General features: G+C 40.7%; 1 protein-coding gene across 1 annotated transcript; it reads left to right on the top strand.

Moving 5' to 3' along the window:
• The first annotated feature begins 1,221 nt into the window (after positions 1–1,221).
• LOC308107531 (polyamine-transporting ATPase 13A3-like) lies at positions 1,222–18,301 on the top strand. The gene is made up of 32 exons (XM_080459909.1): positions 1,222–1,275; positions 2,740–2,913; positions 2,995–3,162; positions 3,324–3,394; positions 3,559–3,642; positions 4,018–4,087; positions 4,180–4,314; positions 4,484–4,556; positions 4,763–4,894; positions 6,469–6,636; positions 6,764–6,921; positions 7,007–7,195; positions 8,263–8,324; positions 8,701–8,851; positions 8,983–9,105; positions 9,207–9,224; positions 9,358–9,508; positions 9,618–9,738; positions 10,188–10,312; positions 10,405–10,568; positions 11,276–11,374; positions 11,516–11,595; positions 11,703–11,745; positions 12,229–12,338; positions 12,846–12,942; positions 13,777–13,849; positions 13,965–14,142; positions 15,028–15,209; positions 15,521–15,609; positions 15,730–15,810; positions 15,983–16,081; positions 16,569–18,301. Exons 1-32 carry the CDS (start codon positions 1,225–1,227, stop codon positions 16,749–16,751), a joined length of 3,702 nt encoding a protein of 1,233 aa, XP_080316035.1. The 5' UTR covers positions 1,222–1,224; the 3' UTR covers positions 16,752–18,301.
• Positions 18,302–26,460: the final 8,159 nt, after the last annotated feature.

Genomic DNA, 26,460 nt, shown 5'->3' on the forward strand with positions numbered 1-26,460 from the left:
GTCTTTATGACAATTACAAATCACTGCATCCTGTTTTCATTTACTTTATCTGCAGCGTCCCAAACTTTTTCACACTTCGTGTTCTAATTCCTCACATCTGTATTTTTATTTTTATTTATTTTCAATTAGTCTTTTTTTGTGTGTTGGTGTTCATTTAAATGAATCGACTATAAAGTTCATTTGCCAAGTTGGAAAACAACACATCTTATCTCAAAGATGGCTGAGACTGTGTTTACAGGCCTGTTTATTGAGAGGTCAGGGCAGATAGTCTTAACATTACTGCAGGAAGTATGACTATTTATTGAACATGTGTGCCAGGGCAAAGGTTTCCATGTATTGTGACCTATTTGCACAGAATAATTGCTAACAACTAAAAGCCATTGTCAATTTTATTAAAAGCAGTGATCCTGTTGGTTTTAAATAATAAATCTGTCAGCACAGCTGTTAATCAATCGTGCTGGGATTGTGCAGTTTATTGTGTTTTGAGGTTTAGGTTTCCATGTGTTGTACCTGTCGGGACCTTAATAGCTGCTTAACTCTATATGCTCACATTTAATAAAAAAATCAACTCTGTGGCAATAAATCTGCCTGTTGATCATACGGTTTAGTGTGCTCTCAGGTTCAGAGGACGAAGGGATCCGATCTCGTCTAATGGATATAGCATCTGTTTGTAGCTTGAGCCTGATTCCTCTACAATGGTGGAATAACTCTTTAAATCAAGGTAAATGCATTCTCAATTATCACCAGAAACAAGGACATTGGCGCTCAGTTCATCTAACTAGAAAAGCAGATCTTTATTTACGGAGCAGCTGGGTCTCATTTCTCTCGGTACGAGGGATCATCTTCCAGTCGCAACCCCAGACTTGCCACGACCAGGTGCCACAGGATTCTTTGTGACTGAAGTGCACCTTGCATGGCAGCGGTTGCGTGTTAGTGGGCATTAAATATAAAGCGAGACAAACATATTTAAAGGTTGTTTCATTGAGGAAAATACAGGAAATTCTGTATTGCGATTCTGTTTGGGCCTTGTATTGAAGAAGCCTTAAAACGGTGTTTACGTTTTTTAACCGAGATTGAAGTTGCAGCATATTTACTGTCCTGACAGATTGGCAATTCCCCATTTAAGTTGAAAAAGAAAACAATCGGCAAACAAGACACATGTTCGGTGTTTTGTCAATAAAATGTTTTCTTTTATTTCTTTGCAGTTGTTGCATTTCAGACAGAATGGAAACAACCGAAGTGAAGATCATCAACGAGGGCCTGGAGGACGAGATGGTAAATTTCGCTGTTTGTCTTTCTCGGTTTTCTGATGTGATGATGAACATTTTATCATCGTGTGCTCAATGAACATTTTGCTTTATGAGTTCCCGCTGGATAAATGAGTGACAGCCCATTTGTGATTGGCTGTTGTCCAGGATGAATAATAACAGTAAATATGCAGCTTGCTCATTATTAATGGGCTGAGTCATGTTTATGCAAATGCATGAGTGTGGAAATGTTTTCTCATGTTTCAGCATGAGAAATGAGCACTTTTGGTGTCAGTTTCAAATCCATTTCAAAAGCCAATCAAAACAATAGTCACACACCAGTCTAAACTCTACAATCCAGTTACATGTCAGCCCCAACCTAAAGCCAAAAAGCTGCTTTACCACTGGTGTAAACATACTTCAGAAAACAGTCAAAACACATTCAAAAGCTGCTAAAATATGGTTCAACAAATCAGATAGAGGATTTTCTTTCTTTATGACAGCAACAGTGCATATTAATGTACATACACATGGAGACATGCAAGATTGTAGCTACAGCTAATCTCCATCTCCAGTCTATCGTCAGGTCAATGCTGGCAACACATTATAGAACAACAATAACAATTGCTATATGAAACTCAGGTGCAAAACGCTGAAAGAAAAAAAAAACTTTGTAAGAAACCAATTCACAGTGACCAAGATTGAAGATTTCAATATCATATAATTTGATAACGCAGGAATGGGCAGGCTTTTTGATGGTTTTAGACTTTGATAGGTAGCAAAGCATGAATATTTTAGGGTTATTGTACTTTATTGGACTTTTCCAGAAGTCTGGATTCAGGTTCTTTGTGGCAGTTCTCAGGATAGATCTGACGTGCTGGTCTGTGAACTTAGATCTGTGACAGGATTTGTTGATGTAGATGTTGGTTGAGCTAAACCAACAGCAGCACCTTCTGTGTCGTCCTCTGGAGGTTTGGAAACATGATTTCGTTATGTGAAGCCGAACTTCTCCTTTTAAGATGGCGTCAGATTGCAGTTCCATCAGTTCCTGGGTATTACAGACACACAGCTGTTGATTGGATTTCAGTGAAAAAATATTTTGCTGTCCACTTCCCATTAAGGACTTGGCACTGACTGTCAAATTGTCTTTTCTTTGGTCGGCTCATTGTTACAGAAGAGCTGAAAGGGGAAAGTGAAGAAGTGAAGTAGAGAGTAATAAACCCCATCCCAACAAAGGTCAATGTGTCTGGAGTGTCTCTTCTATTCTGGAAACACAGGAATTGTTGTTAATGAGATTGCTCACATATTGCACTCTTTCACAGTTGTTGTTTTTTTTGCTTAGTGACCTGCGCAATGCCCTGTTGCACTTACAGACACGTGGGCAGCACTAATATTTACACACGTGGTGAAAGGGTTCTACCTAAGATTTTCCAAATGACAATATAAGTAATCGTCACTGCAGTGTGCCGTGTGTTGTGCGCTGTGTGTGCAGGAGGTGTGGGGGTACCGGCCCTGTCTGTGGAAGAGGATCCTGGTGGGCGTTGGGGCGGTCTGCTCCGGTGGCCTCCTGCTGCTTCTGTTCTACTGGCTGCCCGAGTGGGGAGTCAAGGGAACCTGCACACTCACCTCTCTGAGGGAGGCACAGACGCTGCTGCTCAGGTCCACGGTAGGAGGACGGCAGATCAGGCCTCCAATATGTCACACATTGGACTGGTTCTTGACTCGGGTCTGTATATTTTTGTGACAGGATGAATTCAAGCAGTGGTTTCGAGCCAAAGCACATGTCATGTTGGCTCCCGGGAAGAAACCCTTCGATGATGTGGATCTTCTATCCAAAACTCAGCTGCCAAATGGAGATGGAGACCTCAGCGTCAATGCTGCACATGAGAAGTTTCTTCACAGGCAGCATGTTCAGGTACCCTTCATGACAAATTGCATTGACCTCTTTCTTTATGTTTTCAACATCTAAACATCTAAATCACTTTTATCTCATATATGAAGTGACGTTTAGGAATGAGTGTAGCTCAGTGATGGGCTGATTTTGAAGCATGTCTCCATCTCCTCTCCCCCTCTTAGATCCACTACTTCACCCACCACAGCACTAAATACTACTGGAATGATGTGATACAGAACTTTGAATTGTATAAGTAAGAGTTTGCTGAAAAATCAATGTGCTTTCAGTAGTTTAGAGACATTTATGTACTCTAAATATAAACCATAGACTAGTCTGCACAGTATGAATCTTAAACTTTATGTGTGCGTGCTGCTGTGCTCACCTGCAGCGTAAATGATTTTGTGCTGCTTTTTCCAGAGGCCTGGAGGATTTGAATATGAGCTGTGCAAGTGTGCATTCTGACCACGGCTCCGGGCTTCCTAAAGCTCTGCAGGACTTCAGGTACATGCTGAAGGCTGGGTTGCATAAAAAAGAGAGAAAGTCAGATGAAAATGAGAAAAAGGAGCCAGTTAAAATGATGATTTCATAACTTTATTGCTGCCCTTAGTCTTGGAATTATTCATAGTCGCGAGTAAAAACCACGACACGGCCATGTGACTCCATACATTTAATTTATTAGTTTTTATTGGTCTGCTGGTGAAGTAGCTTTAATCACTATGAGGTAAGGGCCAAAGTAAATTAACAGGAGTGGGAGGGAACACTCTTGGAGGCTTTGTCCACGCATTGCACCCTGGACACAATAGTTTGTAATAATAAACTAAGCATTGACGTACACGATAGACCTGCTTAATTGCGTTTGACTTTGTTTTTGTTCAGGAGGATGTTTTTTGGGGAGAATGAGATCGCGGTACGAGTGCCATCTGTGTTCAAGCTACTCATAAAGGAAGTGAGTTACGAGCTCTCGCTCTTATCTTGTAACAGTAAAATCAATAATGCTCTTTCTCATGCTTTCTGTCTATTCTTTTCTTATTTCGTCAGGTCTTGAACCCTTTTTACATCTTCCAGCTCTTCAGTGTTATTCTGTGGTCTGCTGGGGACTACTACTATTACGCTAGTGCCATCGTTTTCATGTCAGTCATTTCGATTGCTACCTCATTATACACCATTAAGAAGGTGAGTCATATTGAAGCTTCAGGAAAAAAGGGTTAGGGGAGGAGGGGGTATTGTGGTCTTTTTCTGAGGATAGAATTTCTTTTAGTCATTCGTGTACCAGAGTGCCTTTGATTGCCTCGTGGCATTTAGTTGTGTGCTCCCAGAAACATGGTTCTCCTTTCTGTTTCAGCAATATGTCATGCTCCATGACATGGTGGCAGCTCACAGCGTGGTCCGGGTCACAGTGTGCAGAGGAAATACAGGTAACAAGTCCTGACTGTAATTCAAAGCTGCAGTGATCGCATCACTGAAAGCTGTGTTGGTGGTGTGATATATTTTAGGTCTTACTGCATCAGATGTTATGTTTTCTTTTAATTCTCCTGTAAATCTTTCACATTGTTTGTGCCCCACGGCTAGATTTAGAGAGAGTGTAGTGTGTCATAGAGTTTACTCTCTCTTTTAATCTCAGATTTTGAAGAGGCCATGTCCACAGAGCTTGTGCCTGGTGATGTCATCACCATCCCGGCCAATGGGACGATAATGCCCTGCGACGCCATACTAGTCCAGGGGACCTGCATTGTAAACGAGAGCATGCTGACAGGTGAGACCTCTTTCCGACTTCCACAGAGCTCCTCCACAGTGAAAAAGGTTTTACCAAGTTTGACTAATTTCAGATTCCCTGCAGATTTTTCTTCTTTAGAGACATATTAAAATTAAAATTTTTTATAAACTACATTTTGGGAAAAAGTATGGTGGTTAACTGCTGGTTAACTACAACAATATTCCTGTAGGTATAGGAGGTTTGTCATCTCAGGATGATCACTCATTGTTAAGCGAGCTCAGTTTGGTGTCCTCTTGTTTCTGCGGGCCCGTCCATTGGTGTGGTCAAGAAATTGTCATAAAACCACCAGGAGCTGAATATTAGACTATAAATATAAGATGACCAAACTTTTTTCAGACCTTTATTCTGAGAAAAGGACTTCTGTTATATTTGGACTAATATGGTAGAACACTTAAATAAAAGTGAATCCCAGCTATTGACATTGCAATTAAATGTGATTTAAAAGAAATAATTTGAGTAGTTTTTAAGAAGAGTATTTTACTTTATTTGAAGTTTTGACAGTACTGTCACGGCTACTTGAGTTAAATTTCAGTATCTCATTTCAAAGTTTGTTTGGAAAGTTTACATACAAAATTAGATCAGATTTTTGCTGAAAATAGGGAGATTTGAAGACTAGGTTTACATTTCCAGCAGCTAGTCATGCTGTTCTATACAATACTGCACTTTAGGAAGCAGTTAGAGCTGCTGTTGTTCGCCAACACCACTGTTGGTTCAAAGGAGTCATCCTGAGAAACTCATATTCTGTACATTTTCTGTGGATGCAGAATTAATGGCTCTAAAGTGCAGCATGAGTCCTCAAACATTTGACACTTTCACGGGAAGAGAGAAGGAGAGAATTTGACGGAGAAATACTTGCATGATAATTCTTTGATAAACATTTGGCACTGATGAAGAGATAAAATGATGAACAATCAGTCCATAGACCCACTGTATAAAGTATTATTTTCTTTCATATGGCTTTTAACCCTGTGACTGATGAAGTGCACTTGTAATTCACTGATATTTGTGGGAAAAGGGCAAAATCATATCACGTCCAGCTTTGAAGGACAAAAGAAGATGTTTCATATCCTTAAAACAACAGGGCAACACAACTTGCCAGAAACCCTGGAAACGTGAAGTTATTAACACACAGCACTGACTTAGAGTAAGGAGAGAGCAGAGACGCCAGTAAAGGCAAGAAAGATAGTCTCCAAGCATGCTAAACATATAGCAGCTTAACTAAGAAAATGGGTCAGGGTGACATAAGCCATCCCGAATGATAGAGTTCATCCAATCGGACATTTTTAACGGAGATATGATCGGCCCTTGTGAAGCGCATTGTACGTCAAATGAAAATTTTTAACTCTATTGTAGATTTCACAAGACGTCACTCTAGAATCACCACATGCATGGTGTAAAGCTGTATTTCAGTATGAGTTAAGCTTTTACAACAATTTGGTAATTACCAGACAGACTGCAAATTTCCTGCTCCATGGGAGCGCACAGAGTTTAATACTTAAAATTTTCAGATTTGGCTTCTAATGAAGGTTTCTTCATTTTCTTTTGGTTTCCAGGAGAGAGTGTGCCAGTGACCAAAATCAGCCTGCCCTGTGTTGGCGAGGATGCAGCTGTGGAATATAACATGGAGGAGCACAAGAAACACACTCTGTTCTGTGGGACTAATGTCATCCAGACCCGCTTCTACGCTGGGGAAATGGTGAAGGCTGTTGTGGTTCGAACAGGTGAGACAGAAGGACAAAGAGGGAAGGAGGACCATCTAGTGGCTGATGTGGGATTCAGTTTTAACTGTACAATACAGACTGATGCAGCTTCCGCACTTCAATATAACTCACATTTCACATCATACAGGGTTTTGCACGGAGAAGGGCCAACTCGTGCGCTCCATACTTTACCCTAAACCCACTGACTTCAAACTGTACCGCGACGCCTACCTGTTCCTGTTGTGTCTGGTTGGCGTGGCAATGATTGGCTTCATCTACACCATCGTCCTCAGTATCATGAACAAGGTAACCCCACTCATGAAGAGCAGATGGAAATGGTGTGAATCCGTTGAATATCACCAGTTGATGGTTGTTTCTTCAACTTGTCCAGGTTCCAGCTAAAACCATCGTTATTGAATCCCTGGACATCATCACCATCACCATTCCCCCCGCCTTACCGGCAGCCATGACAGCCGGGATAGTGTACGCACAGCGGCGTCTGAAGAATGTCGGAATCTTTTGCATCAGCCCTCAGAGGATCAACATATGTGGCCAACTGAACCTATTTTGTTTTGACAAGGTAAGCCCACACACAGGAAACACATTGTGTGCGCTGGATTTGTGTTTGTAAGTTTCAAAGTACAGCGTATTATGTCACACTTCATGTAAAATACATCCAACTATGTATTTAACCTTGTTTCTACAATCTACTACAAAGTTTTTTGTAAGACAGGCTGTCACTTCACAAATGTTGTAATTCCTAGTCTATTTTTACTTACTAGATCATTACGGCACTGAGAAAAGGACCATACTCTTCTGTGATTGTGGAAAAAATGTAAACTTCAAAAAACTGTAATAAACGTTAAAATCTGTAAATATCCAATATATTAATGATTAAAACTTTATTTGCCGTTTTGATTTTATTTATTTTTTTGTCATTGTTGTTATTTAATAAAAAAAACAAAAAACACTAAAATGAATTATATTCATGATAAATATTTGATGGATGGGAGATTTTAAGAAAATATGGATTTGACATCTTGAATATCTAAAAAATAAGTATTTTTGTCTCACATCATTTATATCCACTTCCATAAATGGCTCTAAAATAATAGACAATTTCTTTCAAATTTCTGTATTAGATGTTTTGAATCATTTAATTCAGTAACTATTTATTGATATGAAGGGCATGTTTTCTACATAAAAAAAAGTGAAGTTATTTTTCATCTAACAAGTCCCTCTAGGATATGTCAAAGATTACCAGAAATACTGACTTTAATACATTATTATTTATTTTCCAAAGGTGCTTCTTGCTTCTAGTTACAGTCCCATTCTTCCCCATATGTTGATACGATCGTACAAATTCACTTGGAGAAGATATTATACAGTCTATAGTGGAAACCGAGATGTGCTTTTGGTAATTCTAAAGCATTTAGCGAAGCTGCTTGTTGCACAATTTGTGACATTACATTTTTATCAAGTTCACGTTGATGTGACTGAAATCTCACAAGTTCAAAAGTGAAGTTTTTAGGAGGTTACCACAGTAATGACTGGAGACTGACCGGTCAGATTACTTGATTTGGCATGTGAGCCTCGTTCTCACTCTGTGATGTTTACTGCAGTTACTCGTTCGTTTCTGTCCTTCAGACAGGGACTCTCACCGAGGATGGTTTGGACCTGTGGGGGATTCAAAGGGCTGAAGGTGGCAGGTGGGAGGTCACAATTCTTTTGTTGATCATTTAGAAACTTCTGAAGATCAGTTTCCTGGCACCAACCACAAACACCACCAAAGATCTGGAGGCAGCAGTTTTTTTCTTTTTATTTCTAATACTTGAGGTATATATTTTTGTAGCTTTCCCCTTTATTTGCATTCCAGACAGTTTCTTTACTTGGAAGTTATAGATTATGTAAGATGTTCCAATGTAAAGAGATGAGAGAAGTATCTACAGAATACTGTATATAGTTATCCTAAGTAATCCTGAGTGTTTTCTTTGAAAACTGTTGCTCGATACAATAAAAAAACACCTCATACTTTTAGTGTCAAAAGATGAAGTGTTTGAGGCAGATCTTCCTTTTCCATCGCAGCTTTTGTTCACCAGAGTCTGAGACAGCTAAACATAGTTTGGTGAACACAACGTTTGTAGCCTGCATGGCAACCTGCCACTCGTTGACCAAGATAGAAGGAGAGATCTCTGGAGACCCTTTGGACCTCAAGATGTTCAGCGCTACAGGCTGGGTAAGCAAAGATCTACAGCATCATGTTGGTACAACAAATACTTCACGATGGATGTACTTTTAGTGGAACTGGGAAGCTACTGGATGACTCAAAGTAATATTTAGAAGCTGTTCTATGTTGTTATTGTTCAGAGCTTAGAGGAGCCCACAGAGGAGGAAACTGCCCTCCACAACCCCATAATGCCCACAGTTGTACGTCCTCCAAACCACAGCATCCCTCAAACAACGCAAGACAACGCACTACCTCAAAACGTGGTACTGTGACCCTCCACACCATCAGTTTGTGATCACAGTCTTTACGCATATGGCTCTCCTTGTCTCAGAAGTATGATTACATGCAATTCTTTCTGTTGCAGGAGCTCTCTGAATTATCAGTAAGTTGTTCTTTGGTATTAAAGCATGATTTCTAATGTTACAGGTGTACATTTAAAATGCAGTGATTATGCAAGTACACAGGAAACAGCTGTTAAACTCTCTCGTCATTTATATAAAATCTTTTTGCATCAGTCGCATGAGATCGGCATCGTGCGACAGTTTCCCTTCTCGTCGGCGCAGCAGAGGATGAGTGTGGTGGTCCGGAGGTTGGGGGAGAAACACATGGACGCCTTCTTGAAAGGGGCACCAGAGGTTGTGGCCAGTCTCTGCAAACAGCAAACAGGTGGGACACTTTTTCTACACTTAAAAGGTTTTGGGAGGACATTTTGTAATATTCTTTTCTGAGTTCATGTAAAAAGGCCAGATTGAGAAGACTCTGTCCCCCTCTGCAGTGCCGCAGAGTTTCACAGAGACACTAGAGACCTACACCAGGCAGGGCTTCAGGGTCATTGCCCTGGCACATCGGCAGCTGGAGTCTAAGCTCTCCTGGCACAGAGTGCAAAGCCTCAGCAGGTACGTCTGGGTCCACAGATAACACCACACAAGATGTATATCACTTAAAAAAAAAAAAAAGACATAAAATCTGAGTTTGCTGATGTCTCTCATTGTCTTCCTGTGATCGGTACACCCAGACTGAACTAGTTACAAAATCAAACCCACCCGGTGCAAGAAAGTTTAATCTCAGTGTGTGATTGTGAGTAGGAAGTCAATATTGACGACTAATATGGTTATCTTGTCCTAATCACAAGTTTGTTTAAAACCACATCTTCCTGTTTGTTTCTGGATTTGTTGTGATTCTGATAAATGTAAGAAATCATTGACTATAGGAAATGTGGAGGAGGGAGAATGACGAAGTGAATGATAATTGTTTTGTTCACCGATGGTCAGAAACCTGCGTTTTTTTAAGCATTTATCACAAATGGCCGCAAAAAACTGAGAAATGTGTGTTTTCTGTCCTTCAGGGAGCTGATAGAAACCAACATGGAGTTTCTTGGATTGGTCATCATGCAAAACAAAATAAAAGAGGAGACTGCCGGCGTTTTATGCGAATTACGACGAGCGAACATCCGCACGTTGATGGTTACAGGTGACCAGGCTCAGTGAATGGCTTTACTGATGTGCAGAACATTATCCCTCTCTGTACCTTCTTATGCTTATCCCAATTGTATGATTTGCAAGGCGACAACATGCTGACGGCGATATCGGTGGCTCGTGACTGTGGGATGATCCGTCCACATGAGAAGGTCATTATCGCTGACGCTGTGCCTCCCAAAGACTCCCAGCCTGCAAGTATCACCTGGCAGTACACTGAAAATGCTGCACAGCTTGGCCAAGATGATCAGGTAAAAGAGAACGAGAGAAGAGTCAAAGTGTAGTAGTTGTAACCCGTAACACAGAGCTGGCCACATGTTTTTGTTCAGATCACTGTGATTCTGACTAAGTCATACTAGTCAAATCAGTGTGTTATTATGAAACAGTTAAACTTTCTAAAGGGAAATTAGTCCAATTACAATATGCAGAGGTCAGCACTCCTGGTTTATCACGACTATTAACACTCTTAATACTAATAAATAGTATTGTTACCGGACGATGCCCAGCTTTCACTGCTGCGTCTTACTGCTCTCTCAGCTTGAGTCTACTGTGAATCTAAATGATTACTTCTTCTGAAATATTTTAGTAATTATTTACGTTTTGCTTTAATTCTGACACCTGAGCAAGGTCGTCTGACACTTGGGATCGACGTCCCCGTTATGAAGCATTTCTTGGCCTTAGAAAGTGTAAACTGATCCATTATCATATGGGAACCACAGAGTGTGATTTAGTGAAGATGCAGACTATGACATGTCGAAATAATGCTCTCAATACTGTCCGACTACTCAGCTTACTTTAATGATACATGCATGTTCAAGCACATCTGAAGATGTTTGTCCCTCATTTTCATAGAGACTCCAGCAGTTTGTTTAATGCATGAATCAGTGAAGTGAGTCAATGTCATTAGATAAGTCACGCATAACAGTTATCTTGTTAACGTGCGTTTTGTTTCTCACAGACTGTGGAGATAAATGTGGAGGACGGGACATATCACTTTGCCGTGAATGGTAAAGCTTTTGCGGTGATCACCGAGCACTTTCCACAGCTGATCCAAAAGGTACAGGCCAACATGTTCCACTTTGTATTAGGTTTACTACTACATCAGCGAGTCGAATTGACTAATTTAACAAGCTTCTGCACTGATGGTTTTGCTTCCCACTGCTGTAATTCCTTGCCCACCCACACGGGGGCGCCACAGCTCGCGCTTTCAGCCTCCGTGTTTGCTCGCATGGCTCCAGACCAGAAGACTCAGCTGGTGGAAGTCCTGCAGAGCATCGAGTCAGTCTCCCCTCTATTTTCTCCATCTGTTGCAGTTCAATTATAGCATCGTTATCAGTGACATCCATGCACATCAAAGACTGTCACATGTTTTGTTTACCCTCTAGTTACACTGTTGGGATGTGTGGTGATGGTGCTAATGACTGTGGAGTAAGTATGTGTTGCACATATCCTAACCCCTCTTTTATCACGCTTTTTTCAGGTTTCAGATTGTCAGTTTCAGTCATTTGTAAACACTGGACTCTGCGGTCACTAAAATAGGGGTCACTATAAAAAGTGTTCCGGTATTTTTTATTTATTTTTATGCAAATAACCTTCAAGTGGCTTTAAAGTGCCAGTAGTGGCTGTGAAAAGGACTCAAGCACTTAAACAGTCAAATACTTGAGGAGGTAAACAAGCAGAGCCTTGTCCCGCAGGAGAAAAATGATCCTGTAATTTGGAAAAAAACAATTTTTTGAACTTATTAAAGCCCTGACCCGTGAGTCAAAACTAAAATGGATCCGTTTTCACTTCTTGCCCTTCCTGTTTTGCACGTGTAAGCTTTAGAAATCAACCTCTGTAGATTTGAGAATGCATCTCTTTTGTCTTGAAATAAATGACTTAGGCAGCGGTGCTCCTTTTCTCCTCTTTCAGGCTCTGAAGCGAGCTCACAGTGGGATTTCTCTGTCTGAGCTGGAGGCCTCGGTCGCCTCACCCTTCACCTCCTCAACCTCAAACATCTCGTGTGTCCCCAACCTCATCAGGTAGAAAAGACACCCGATCCTCTTTCATAAAAACAAAACAAACTCATTTTAGTCCAGGGGCCACATACAGAACAATTTGATCTCGGTTCTGTCGGACCACTAAAATGATAGAATAATGACCTATAAATAATGTTAAACCTCAAATGTTTCCCTTCGATTAAAGTATGACTGAAGGTCAATCTCATTGAGCATTCACAGTTTCATAAACTCACCCTCGCAGTATGACTTTGATGGCTCTACTATTTTGCTAGGAAAACGTAGATCATGTTCACCGCAGCATCTCAATACAAGCGACGGTTTCATATCTGTGCCTCGCTATGTTCACTAATCTTAGTCGGAGGCCCACAATAACTAAATGAGTAAAAGTACGTAGGCCGGATTCGATCTCGTTTGTATGTTTGCCACACCCGGCTTTGAAAATTAGAGTTTGCCAACTTTATCACAGCAGTTTAACCCAACACAACACAACTTGAGCTGGCGCTTCAATCCTTCTCTCTCTTTCCAAAGGGAGGGACGAGCTGCACTCATAACGTCATTCTGCGTCTTTAAGTTCATGGCGCTCTACAGCATCATCCAGTACATCTCCGTCACTCTGCTCTACTCGGTAAAGCCAAAGCCGCTCCTTTTTTTTTCCCCTTCTTTTGGTCGCCTGCTGAGTAAACATTTGGGTGTCAGCGAGTAGAAGGAAGATCCCATACCGACGTAGTTATCACCTTAGTGTCAGAAGGTCAAGAGGTGCACAGAAAAGGCTGATTGTGTGTTAGATTTGATTTCGAGAGGGTAAAGCTTATTCTCACTGGATGGACACATTTTGCAATGAGGTTTCTAAAATACATTCCTACATTTGCTGGTGTAAAATAACTTGCTTGTTATCACAGATTTCTCAAACCTTCCTAAATCCTTCTCAATTTAGCTTCTGTGAATTAGATGGGATGAGGGGTTAGTTGTCAGCAGGTCAGTTTGGTCTTCAACCAAGTCATTCTTCCCGTACAGCGGCCTCCGCCATTCTTTTATGATTTGCTTTGCTTTGACGCTCATTGAGAGGAAAAAAAGAATTGCTGGATTTGGAAGAGACCCAATGTTTATTCAATCAAGGATTTTTGATCATCTTGCATAACTGTTGCCTAAAATTTGTGCGTCTGTTGGAAGACCTTGAAATTAGGAATTTTGTCTGGTGAATCTCCAGTGAGTTTTGTGCACCATGAAGGTGGGCCTCTGGCACATTTTTGATACAGTTCATGCAACAGTTGTGCAAGATAAGCAAAGTACCAATGGAGTGTGAGTCTGTCTCCAATTTTTAAAATGTGCATGTTTTTAGTTTTGTGTTACAATCTAGTGACGTAGTGAGTCAGTGACATAGTGACGTTCACTGAGTCTTTTAGATGTATGATAATGTTGAGCTGTTAATCATCCGCTGCAACTTTTTCTGATATTTTAGATTCTTAGCAACTTGGGAGACTTCCAGTTTCTCTTCATCGACATCGCCATCATTCTCATCATCGCCTTTACAAGTGAGTCTACTTTACTTTGAGGAGTGTTTTGAGTTTTGGAATCAGGAGCTGACCAATTACAGATCTACAAAGACTGGGGAGCAGCTCATTAAAAACTGCATTTTTCTGTTTTCAGTGAGTCTGAATCCAGCGTGGAAGGAGCTTGTGCTGCGTCGCCCACCGTCCGGTTTGATCTCGGGTCCTCTCCTCTTTTCAGTTCTGACACAGATCCTCACCTGCCTCGTCTTCCAGGCCCTGGCCTTCTTCTTGGTGCGACAGCAAGGCTGGTACGAGATATGGACACCCCAGTCTGAGTGAGTCAAAGCTCATTTTACACCATCTTCTTGCAAAACCGATCAACACATCAGTTAGATAAGACTTTGTCATTATATGGGTAATAGAATGAAATTACAGGTGCTGCTCCTGTGAGGATCTATAAAAAAAAGTGCACAAAATAACATAGAAAATAGATAGAACATGCAACATAGAAATCACTCATAATGTAGATGTATAAATAGAGAGCAGCCATGATTTTCAGGGCAGTGTTTATGATATTCTTATGAATTATAGACAACCCTGAACATAAGAATAGTAGAACACCAGGAGCTGAATATAAGACGCACAAAATTACACAGCCCCACTTTTTTCAGACCTATTTCCAGAAATGAATCCCTTCACTTGTATCTGAAGCTATAACATAATTTTTACACATTTATTCAAATAAGGTGAACTTTAAATACATACAAGTTTGAACTGGAACACAGAAGCAAACACACAAATGAACACAAACTGGCTCCAGTTCACAACTTGAAAAGCCACAAATTGACCAGAAACACACGAGCCAACAGAGCCGTAACAATCAGGCTTTATGGTGAATTTCTCCAAGAATATGGATGAAGCACATTTACAGTTACAGTTTTATAGACAGAAGACACAAATAAATGTTTTGAAACATTCTTAATTGTTGTCAGAAACTTTCTTTTGGAGCTTTTCATTTAAAAGGTCTAATACATTTTGTTTCCCTTGCCAGCTGTAATAAGTTATTCATACAAGTTATTTCAATACATTTCCAAAGACCTTTTGAAAATGTAATTAGCAATGTGTACATGTCATTTACCGGATTCATTTGATATATTCAAGATCATTTTCTTTATAAAGGCTCATTTAGAGTAAAACAACCTTTTTCTCTTTCCCTGCAGTGCCTGTAATGTTTCCAGTTCGAGTGGCTCTTACTCAGCAAATGTAACAACCAGCCACAACCACAAAAATATTAAGAACTACGAGAACACCACCCTCTTCTACGTCTCCTCCTTCCAGTACCTGGCTGTGGCCATCATCTTCTCCAAAGGAAAACCCTTCAGACAGCCGAGCTATAAGAACTGTGAGATGTCTTTAGTCCCGCTGAAGCTCTGCTTTAATGTCTCCGTGACCCTTCATTTAGTCTAATAACTATATATCAAAAAAAGTATAAACTGAATTCCAGTCATTTTTATAGACTTTAGGCTTTAAGACTTTTCATAATTGTTTTCATGCATCTGTTTTTTCTTTTAGAAGTAATTAGCATATCCAGTCGATGTTTCTTGTTTACACTCTCTGGTGTAAATTTCTTGTTGCACTTTTAAACCTGATAGTCTCACAGGTGAAATGAACTTTCCCTTTTAAAAGGTCAAATGTGTATTTTTGCTTCCTGAGGGCCATTCATGCTGTCCTGCATTGCTCTGTACTCGTTCCTCCTCTTCATCCTGCTCTATCCTGTTCCCGCCATCGACAGCTTCCTGGAGGTAAACTCATGTTATTCAGATTCTCTTCGTGCTGCAGCTTCGCTGTTGGATGTAGATATTTAGGAAGCAAGTTGAAGCAGATGTGATGTTGAGTGTTGCGTTGCCGGCTCTTCCCTACAGATTGTGTGCGTTCCCCACGACTGGCGTGTTACGCTGGTCATCATTGTCATTGGCAACGCAGCCGTGTCTCTCACGCTGGAGGTACAGCACACTGCATTCTTTCTATTGCTCATCTCCTTTTTCCATTTGTGAAATGATTTGCATGAATTCAATTGTTTCATATTGAATCCAAGCTCCCGAGGGAGAAAATCAACATCAAATTTTTTGGAAACTTTCCAACACCTGTAACTCAATCTTCATGATCTGCTGACAGATTTTGATCCTTGACAACATCTTGTGGAGGCTAGTTTTCAGAGGCAGGTTTCAAGGGGCAACTCGCCCAACTGAGTCCCCCTTTGCTGGTACACTGCAGGTTGGGAAGCTTTTGACTATGCTTTGCTTTTGTTTGCTCTCACTGTCTGGATATGGATGCGTCTTCTCTAACCCCGAGTCTCCTGCTTCTTTGCATGTGTCCCACAGATCTGTTTCTTGTGTCATAAGCTGTCAAAAACAGAGAAACTAATTTCTACTGAGTTTTTTGAACACGTTGTTTTCTCACCCCTATACTTTTCCTCTCTCATCAATAAAATCCTCAGTGTTGTATGAACTTCACTATAGTTGCATGCATCACTTTTCTGTATTATTACAAACACAATAAAAATGACTAAATAAATAGTTTTTAAATAATATGCTACATTTCAAGTATGGTTTTTCTGGACATTTCTGTCATTTGTCAAATAATTAATTAAACAAATAAGTTGTGTTGCTCACTTTCTATTCTTAAAAAAAAAAAAAAAAAAGTAAATTTCCTAGTGAGATTTGTTCTTTCTTTCTGAATTTCATACTTAATGTGTTTCCAGGAGGCCAATGACCGCTGGGCTGCGTCCTGCCTCTCTTGGGTGTTTTGTCGCAGAAATCGACCCCCACGAGTGCGCTACAGGCAGCTGGCTCTGAAGCTGCAGGAAGATGCTGACTGGCCCCCCAAACCCTCCACCACCACCTACGCCATTGAACCACAGACCTGCGTGTCAGACCCGCTTTGACAAGTCCCCACAAACAAAGTTTCATTGCAGGTTGATTACTGAAATGACGGCGGTTCAGAGGATGCATTTACAGCTAAAAGCCCTCAGACTCCGGTGAGTCCTCCTGAAGCGGAGGACTTCCACTGTACAAACGGTGAGCCGCCCACACTTGTGGGGGACCAGACCGTACCGATTCCCTTCACAACAACGAATAAATGCACTTCAATTAGATTGAAGTTTGTCCCTACTCTTGCGTCACGCAGCAGTAGCACGTACCAGAAAAAAGTTTGCCTTTTCTCGATATTTCTTTATTTTTTTTAACCTGCTAAGTTAGCATTATGCCAGGACTGGAAGTGTGCAAATGATTACAAATACCTCTATTTCATTGTCTTGCTGCCTCATGATCCTGATCCACATTAAATGCTTCTTACTAATAAGGTGCTTCACATTGATCTGCAGACTTGAGATGATTCAATCCTTCTTCTTTTTTTAACGTACAAGTAGAAAAATGAGAATATAATGCACCAAAAAAGACATAATATTACAAGAATATTACTGAATATACAAGATGCACCTGCTACACGAAACTCACCATCCTGGGGTTCAGGACCCTCTTGGGGACCCTCTTCTTCATCAAAGGAAACCATTATAAAATGTGTTCTAGAATATGTGTCTGCAAGCATTTGGCTTCACTATAATATTTCTGGCAAATCGGAGATCACTGATGGATGTCCATAGTGTTTCTTCAAGGTAGCTGGGAGGTCTACAGGGAATAAAGAAAACCACTGCAGCACAGTATGATTCCCTGAACGTGTAAAATCAGGCTACCCAGTAGTTGAAGTGTTTCTGATTCAAGCGAGGCTGGTTTTTTCATCCAATCTGCTGTTTCTAATCACTCAGTTTAGTTGCTGCTGTAACAGTAAGACGATGTCGTATGTCGTATGAATTCAAAGAAACATGGGAATCGGGTGTTGTCAAATTTACTGAGCTCACCTCATACTGTTTTTATGACAAAACATTTTTACTGCTGCATTCGTTTGTGTTTGTGGAGTAGCTTTGGTTAAAATTTCTTCCTGTGGAAGAGAGAAGTTGAAATGAGCCTGTCCCATTTTATTTTTTTTTAGTGCGTCTGAATTTGTGTGAGAGGAAACCAAAATGAATAAGTTCAGTGTCCCCTGAATGCGTCTGAAAATACATGTGCCCTGTTTTCAAGTTTCAAGTGTAATTTAGAAATAGCAATAATGATAGAATTCAACATCACAACAGGTACGTTGCAAAACTGATTAATTAACCGCTCAATGTCAATCGTTGACATTTTACTGTGAAAAATTTGATTAAAATGTCAGATTTTTATATTTCTTATGTAGCTCTGTCATAAACATATTTTTCTAGTCAATTTTACAAAATTGAATTTCTAATAAATGATGATTACTGTAATTTTTTTTTTAACTGAAAATGTAATAATCTTAGTCACTTTTATTGTTTCAATGTGGGAAGAAATGTGAAAATCCATTTTCTGTTTGCTCAGCAAAAGTTCCATTACATTTCCTAATAAATCTGTATATTAAGCCACTCTTGCGTGCTTCGTGGGGGGCTGACCCTGGTCACACTCTTTCAGCCAAGACTTACTGATCAATTATGGGCTTTCCCAGCCTCCTCGCTGCCTGGCATATGGGTGCTTAAAGGCGCGAGAGTGGAGGAGAAAGAGGGGTATCATTTCATGTGGAGATCAGGGCCTATAGGCAGTGAATGGGTGGATTTAGGGGGGACTGTGAATGAGGGAATGGGGTCTTTGCTTGTACCAGAGAGAAAAGAATCTCCCACAGATCAGGGAAGAGCCTTTTTGGGAATATTCATGATGAGGATGAGGAGGCATCATGAATTCATGTGTGTCTCCGTGACTTGTACGGATCATCTTTTTAGTAAACACCCATGTGTACAGAGCCGCGATGTCTTGCTTTCGATCGGTGTTTGCGATGTAGTTTCGTGGATAGTGTTGCCTCTCCACAAAGCAATATGGGTTTTTGTGTACTCTCCGCTGTATTCCTTTTGTATCAGTAGAGGAACAGATGGAGAGTGGTGGAAAGACATAAAGAAGCTAAAACACACAGTCTTTCTTCCTCACAGCTAGCTACTCGCTCAAAAAGATTTTCTCAAGCTTGCTCTCAGGCGTGTGCTATTTCAAGCATTTTAGACGTTTTCTCCTCTCTCTTTTATCTGCATGTTTTTTGTCTGAGTTGTGTACTTTCAAGATTTGGTCCTGTGCACACAGCCAGTTTACTGTTTCATTGCTTGACATGGCAGGCCTGCTCAGGACATTTTGAATAGTGACATTGTGATGCTTTTTTTTTTTTTTCTTTTTTCGCCATTAGCTGTTCTTTTGGCACATTTGAGCATTTTCTTGGTTAGTTGTAAACCGCTACTCCTGCTTTCTGTATGTACAAAAGGTTTTGGACACTCATAAAGACCTCGTCTTGATAAATATACGGGACACAAGGCCAACCTGATGCTCACTTACGGCCGGCCTCATTTTACAGATGACACAAAGCCAACCACGTCTGGTAAAAGGTCTGTGACCCACCAGACGGTCACAAAGCCTTCTCCTCCCTCCTGTCCCCTAAGCATGGTCTCCTTCTCTGGGCCTTCGTGGCATCCTGGCCCCCCCTTCCTTTATCAGACCTTCCAGGCCTGAATGGGCTCTGTGGTTGGTCAATAAATTCAGTGATTCAGGGGGTGGACAGTTGCAGCCGTGTTAACGTTTGTTCACAGGCTTGTCGGAGGGACGGACCCCGCCCCATGGCTCTTTGTCTCTTGTGGTCCCTCATCAGGTTAGAAGTCAATGGAGGGCCTTGTGCAGAGGTGGCAGGGGCATGGATGGAGCCGCCTCTCACATGGCGTTCACACAGGGGGAGGACCGGTTCGGATCACTGTGACACTTGTTAGTGTGGGGCCACACAACATTTCCAGATTGCCTCTATCACGGTCCCCTGAGGCTCTGTGCGATACTCAACGCTTTAAACTAACTAAAGGTTGCTGCTGTGGGGTTGCACAGGAGTAACATGAGCCGCACTCAGAAGCCTGCAGTGACCAACCTGAAAAGAAGTGCACAAGTGTATCTTACAATCTCGGTTTACAGATCAGACTCACAATAAAATGAGGTCAGGTCTTCAATTACAGAGATGGTCAATCCAGAAGTCTTTAAGTTAGGATTTGAATAGTGTGGATGCGCTTCCATAGCCGCTGAAGATGCTGCACTGTTGCAGAGCTATGGCTGGCTTCTCAAGCTCAGCTGAACCAAAGCATGGGAACACCCAAAAGAGGAGAAAAGTGGGGCACAGAGCCATAGATACAACACACAAACAGTGGAGGGCTTTGGAACACAGAAAACAGTGGCCAGAAAAAGACGTACGGTGACTGAGGAGGGACTTAGAGCTATGACTGAAGCCTAACTGTCATGAGAAGATGAGAGTTGCCATGGTCACCCAGGAGCCACCCAGCAAGCATGTAAGCAGGGGAGGCTCGGGGGCCAGGGGCCTGGGCCCGGGCTGGTGGATCACATGCACTAACCAGGGATTATGTGCATAAGTGATGAGCGCTAAGCCGGCAGGTGAAGGAGGGAGGCCCTGGGACGAGGAGCGCGCCATCCCTCAGGACAGCTCCCTCTGTAAAGAGCAGAGACTTTTTCCCAAGTGAGGCTGATCTGCTGTGTGAAGGGGACTCAGCCAGAGGTCCTCGAGTGCTGAAAGGGCATCCCCCAGGCTGCTTTCACAGCATAAGTGGCCAAAATGCTGGTCTTGTGAGTCATCTTGAGTGGCAAGAATGGGGCATCTTCACATTCATAAATCCCAACACAAACACCCTCATGGATATGGACTCGCCTTGGATGAGGATAAGCGTCAAACAGCTGTGCATCAGTCTGAAGGAGGCTTTTAGTTTACTGTGAATGTAGGTGAATGAATCTGCTAGTAAAAAACTGTATGGTTTAACCTCTCGCTAAGTTAACTTTACAGCATATTTATTGACAAGAATGTCTTTTCCAGCCAGGAGCAGCAGGTTCAGAGGTTGTTTTGCTGCAGGGAATCAATGCTCATAATATCCATGGCCTTACAGGAATGTGTTTGAACCATGATGGCACAAAGAAATCACATTCCCATGGTGCAAAGAGAGAAAATACACAGTTCACTAAACTACCCCCCATACCTTTTCAAGACGATAGTATCCCTGAACATATTAACATGTAAATACACTTAGATACTTTGACAATGCACTGAAATGCATATAATCTACATGCTAACTAGTGCTTTAAAGAGTTTTCACTGCTGAATGTGGTTTAAGGAACACTTTCATGTCTGGGTTTTAAAAATTAAATGTGAGGCCTCCCTTAGCATCTCTAAAAGCGTTTTTCATTTTGATGAGGGATAAGGCGATGACTGGGTTTCCTTTTCAAAGGAGGAGACCCAGAGTTCAATAAGACTTCAATCTCATTGCCTTTGCCTCTGAGATGAAGATCTAAATGGTGGGTATTTTTAAGAAGGAACCCACTAGGTTCGGTGACAGATGGCAGGTTGTTATTCTGAAATACCAGTTGCTATGGTGCCCCCTTTTCCTCCGCAGCCTCACTTGCCATAGCTGAGCATCAACTTTGAGGCTGGTTTACTGACTTGGAATAAGCTGACTTGAAACTGCTCAGGTTGTTGTTGACAAACATGAGCCTAGATGAGTCTACTAATCTCTGGCTCCTTTATCCGCTCTTTATTGCCGTATAAACAGGACTCAATGCACTCAAAAAACTAAACCTCTGTTTTCAGCCTTCTCTTATCTCGCGCAGGGTTTAATCTAATGCCCTCCACCCTTTTTACATCTCTGCCTCTGCTAAATTCGACCATATTTTTGATTCAGCACATCACCATGACAACCAGTTATTTCCCCATCCTTGAGCCACCAGCTCCTCTTCTCCATTGAAACTGCTGCCTCCCCCTACCCCTTCTTTTTTTTGTCCAAATAAAACAAAGCACGGAGTGAATGTGCTCTGAGGTAGGTAAATGTATTCAGTGACATCAGCCAGGACGAGTCTATTCTGCAGGATTCCTGTACCACTTGTTTCCAGCCTTGTCTGGGGGCCGGACACTCTGTTGGACCCATTGTCCCACGTGTATTCCACACAGGCCTGCAATTAATGGAGGCCTTGTCTAAGGCTTCTGGAGCAGAAACTGCTGTTTGGGAGGGGGACAAAAGGCGGGCAGAGCCGGGGGCTGGGAGTTGCTAAGGGAGGGCCCCCCTTTCCTTTTTAAGGGGGTGATTCAAAGGGAGGAGGGACGGGGAACGAGCGGAGCGCTGGATGAGATGTTTAAGTGATCCCTTCTGTCCGTGCCCTCCCCTCCTGGCCTGAGATGTTTTCATACCAGTAGTTGAAAGGGAATCTTTGCAGTATTTGATGATGAGGATGGTCACTTTGCTGCCTGCACGGTGGTGACGGAGGAAGCAGAGACATGCAGCTTTCAGTTCAGGTGAAAGTGTGAGTTAAATGAGGCTGTTCCTGATGGCTCATAATGAATGGAAAATACCCAGAGCATGAAATTAATAACAGAGGCCACTTTAAATCAACATTCTCTATACTGATTTTTATTTTTTTTTTACTTTTTAACTTTATTCTCAGCATTACATTATATATTTACTCTTTCTAATATTTTACTCTTCACAGCAAGTTGCCTCACAAAACCGTTTTCAGGAATATTATTATCTTACAATGTATGTCATAATTAATGACTAAATAATAATAAACACTGATGATTCATGTGTCTTTTGGAAGGCCCAGGTGTTACAAGTTGTTAACACAAGAACCCAGCTGTACAAAAATGAATATGTCCACATGAATAAGACTCCGGTTTTTCTTTTTGAATATTTGGGCTGTAATAGTATTCTGGCATGTGCATTACAATTGTTCAATCTTCCATAACTTCAAAAGCAAAGATTGTGACTTTATGTTTCAAATAAAGGACATGCTGCATGAGATGGTGAAGATAAACAGATTGATTATTTTCCCATATTGATTATTTTCCCTGTATGCATGTTTATTATGGGTGAATGCATTTGCAAAATAAATCATTTAAACTGTATTTGTTATTATTATTTGTCTGGGAAAGGATTTCTAGATTTGTTGAAAGCAGTTAACGTTCACCTTCATTTTCAAGTCAAATACTCCTGTCACCATGAGGTAAAGGGTATTTTTCTTCTCGATATCCTTTATATAGAGACATTATTCTTTATTTGTTTTAACAACCTAATCTTAGTATTTTTTTTCTGCAACATCACTTTTGTAATAACATCTCCACTTTCAATCCTATTTTATCAACTTCCTGTGAGGTTCGTTTGAGGTTATAGCCAACCTGGCTTTCTTTCAGAAGTAAATTTCTCAAAACCTAATTCTGCTTGATAAAGTTTTTGTTTGAATAATAAAATAAGATATGTCTGATAAACTAAACCTGACGGTCACAAAAAGAAACAAATAACCTCAAACATTTGTTTGAGAAAAAGGGGTCTATAAGGACTGCATTTGGTATCTGTTTCGAATTATCATTCAGAGTTTATGGACCTTCGATACGTGTGCACAGAGCAAACTACAGGAATGAATGAGCATTTTTAAAGCAGCCACGTCATAAATCAGTTGAAGTTAATTTTAACCATTTTTTTTATGATAAGTAACATCAATCTGAACTATTTAAACAATTTCTTGGGGAAAAAAGTGGAATGTTGCCAACAACTTACCCTCAGAGAATGAATAAATAATAATACATGTCTTCTTCAGCTTGTCGTTACTTCTCACATGTTGAATTTTGGCAGTTTTCTAACTGTTCCTGTGATTTCTAGAACGTCCCATCCCAGGTTTCCCACACTGATACGGATCAGGACTGCGCTATAAACCTCATGTCTACGCCACCATTTGCACAATAAAGGGCTGTTTGTGGCAGAGCAGCAGGCTCACTGAAAACAGAACTGATAGGACGTAATTTATCATCGCACGACGGCCTCTCCTCCAGAAACCCTCTCATCTGCTGTGTGCAGAACCGCAGGCCCATTTAGGTGGCATCTCGTAAAAGCATCTAGTTGGACAATTAACAGAGCGCTTAATGTGAGCCCAGCAGAGCCGTCGATGAGTCTTAGATGGGCACTGTGACTTAAACACATTCAAAGGTAACAAAAGGCTTGTTTCTTCAGAGCATTCAGGATACATGTCTGTGGATTTCAACAACAATTCACGACTTTGTTTTTGCTTGTGGGAAAAACACAGGCTAACGGATAGTAAATAATCATAAAAGCATGATATTCCCACGGATAAAGTCCACACTGAGAGATGAATGGTCAAACCAGTGACCCCTGGAGGGACAACCTGCTCTGACACCCGATGTAACTCGGTAACCACATTTAAATGTCTCAAGGCTTTCACTTCCATGAACCAGTTTTAATAAGTTGATCATTTTAGTCTTGTTCCAAAAATATTGCTGTTTCTCCTTGGTATGGTTTGGTTGACTCTCTGTATCAAGGTATTTGAACTATTGAAATAACTCAGTTTTGCTGAGGTTTTGTAATAAGTAAATCTTTTTTCTTGACAGATTTAACCTGTCTTACAAATCATGTTTAAAATATTCGTCAAAATCTTGAAGAAATCATGAGTTATTACTACAACAATACTTTTTTGAGTTAAGTGAATTCAATTGAAATGGGTGTCTCCAGTTTGTATGCATTAGGTTATGTTAACTAACGTAAATCTTAAACAAATTCTACACGAACTGCAAGAAATTTGCCAAGATATGTGTTGTATGGAAGCCCTTGAATAAATAACCATAATTTATTTAAATAAATTACACTGCTATTTACTTCTTCACCCAAAAACATTATGAATAATTATATGAGGAGTCAATTTAATTTGGTATAATATTGTCTTGGCTGGAGAAACCAGTGTTACCTATAATTTGTCTGTTTGGACAAAGATGAAGAGGGGAAGTCATGGATGCAAACGCTGACCTGCTTCTGGGGTCATTTCACCTCTGTGGATTTAAAGGCTTTACAAAGACTGTTTGAAGTCTATCAAGGAGGATCGGGCCGTCTGACGATAAACATGCTGCAGACAGAGACGTTTCCCAATAAATATCTCAGTGGAATCACGTTACACACGGTGATAATGGAACCTGCGAGGTACATCACAATAAAACGCTTGAGATAGAAAGCAAATGATTAGGAAATCAGTCTCACATATTGTAAAGTTAAAACAAAAATCTAAGTCACGACATAAATGTTATCTGGTTGATGATTGACCAAAACTCTACTTTATTCAACACAAATTCAAGTCGAACGCTAGTATTTTAGTTTTTATTTGCCAAAATCTGGAAAAAGCAGATAAAATTGAAATTATTTAAAACTTGGAACCCCTCAAAAGTCAAACTATTTTTCTGTTTGATTTGTCCTCAGTTATAATCTGTCACCAAACCTTAGTGATTGTTTTTAATATCAAAATGACTTTTGAATATTTGTTCCAATCTTACTTTTTTTGCTCAGAATTTGCTGCTAACAGGTAAAATATTTCAGTGACAGTAAAATTAGAATTTACTGTGTCATAAAAATTAGTAGAAGAATTAGGTCTTATAATTTATATAAAACTCCGAAACACATCTCATCAAAATGTTTTGTTGGAGAAACGGGAACAATGTAAGTGTTTTGTCACACAGTACAAATCCATGTTATTTTAAGTTGAAGTGAATTATAAAAATGGTAAAATAGGCCTATTGTGACAAAGTTAAATCTTCTTTAACAAAATCCTATGCCTCAAGTATCTCTGTTGCTCTCACCTGTGTGCAATGTGGAACTGTACAGCACAGTACTGTGCTAATTCACAATAATGCACAGTACTATTTATGACTGTTTATTCTGTGCATTGCTGTTTGTGAGTGTACATCACTATATATTATTGTATATTATTGTGGTCTCTATGACTCCACACCACTGCATAATATTATTGACTTCTGTATGACTTTGCAACATCATTGTATGTATTAGAGAAAATGTAAATAGTTGTGAAAATCTTCCTCCATGAAATATTTGTATATTTTGATATTCTGATACCCTGCACTATGTTTATTGACCTTGCGCTGTTGTAACGTGTTTATTTTCAAACTGTGAGTTGTACAATGTTCTTTTGTGAACCTTCCTGAAGATATTGAAACATTTTCAACTTGTGGCTTGCAAAATGATAAAAACATGATACAGAGACAGCAGGTTGATCTGAGATGACGGGTGACTGAAAACATGCACGTTATTACAATTTGGTAATTTTATGTAATTTTAAAATGTGAGTGATTTTCAACAAAACCAAAAGTCTACTGGGTGAATTAAGTATTCAACCTATGGTTCATTATATGACCTTTTTGTTTTAAAAGTATGTGTTTATGATTTCAGATTGGGCTCGTGCTGTCATCAACAGGAGGCTCGCTCTTTTGCAGCCAGTCTTCAAATATTTAAACTTGGGACTAACTCGTTTCTGTAAAAGTCTTTAAGCATCCTGACAGGTAGCCAATGGGAGCGGCTGGGCGCACGAGCCCGCCGCCTCCCGGGCACCGTGTGCCGCGCGCCCATTGGACGGACTGAGGTTACCGGGGGAACCCGCACACGAGCCGCTCGCGTGCAGGTTGAGGCTCTATAAATAAAGGCCGAGGCGCTGGAAACGTGAGCATCCAGT

This window comes from Lipophrys pholis, assembly GCF_963383615.2.
Source record: "Lipophrys pholis genome assembly, chromosome: 1".
Taxonomy (NCBI): domain Eukaryota; kingdom Metazoa; phylum Chordata; class Actinopteri; order Blenniiformes; family Blenniidae; genus Lipophrys; species Lipophrys pholis.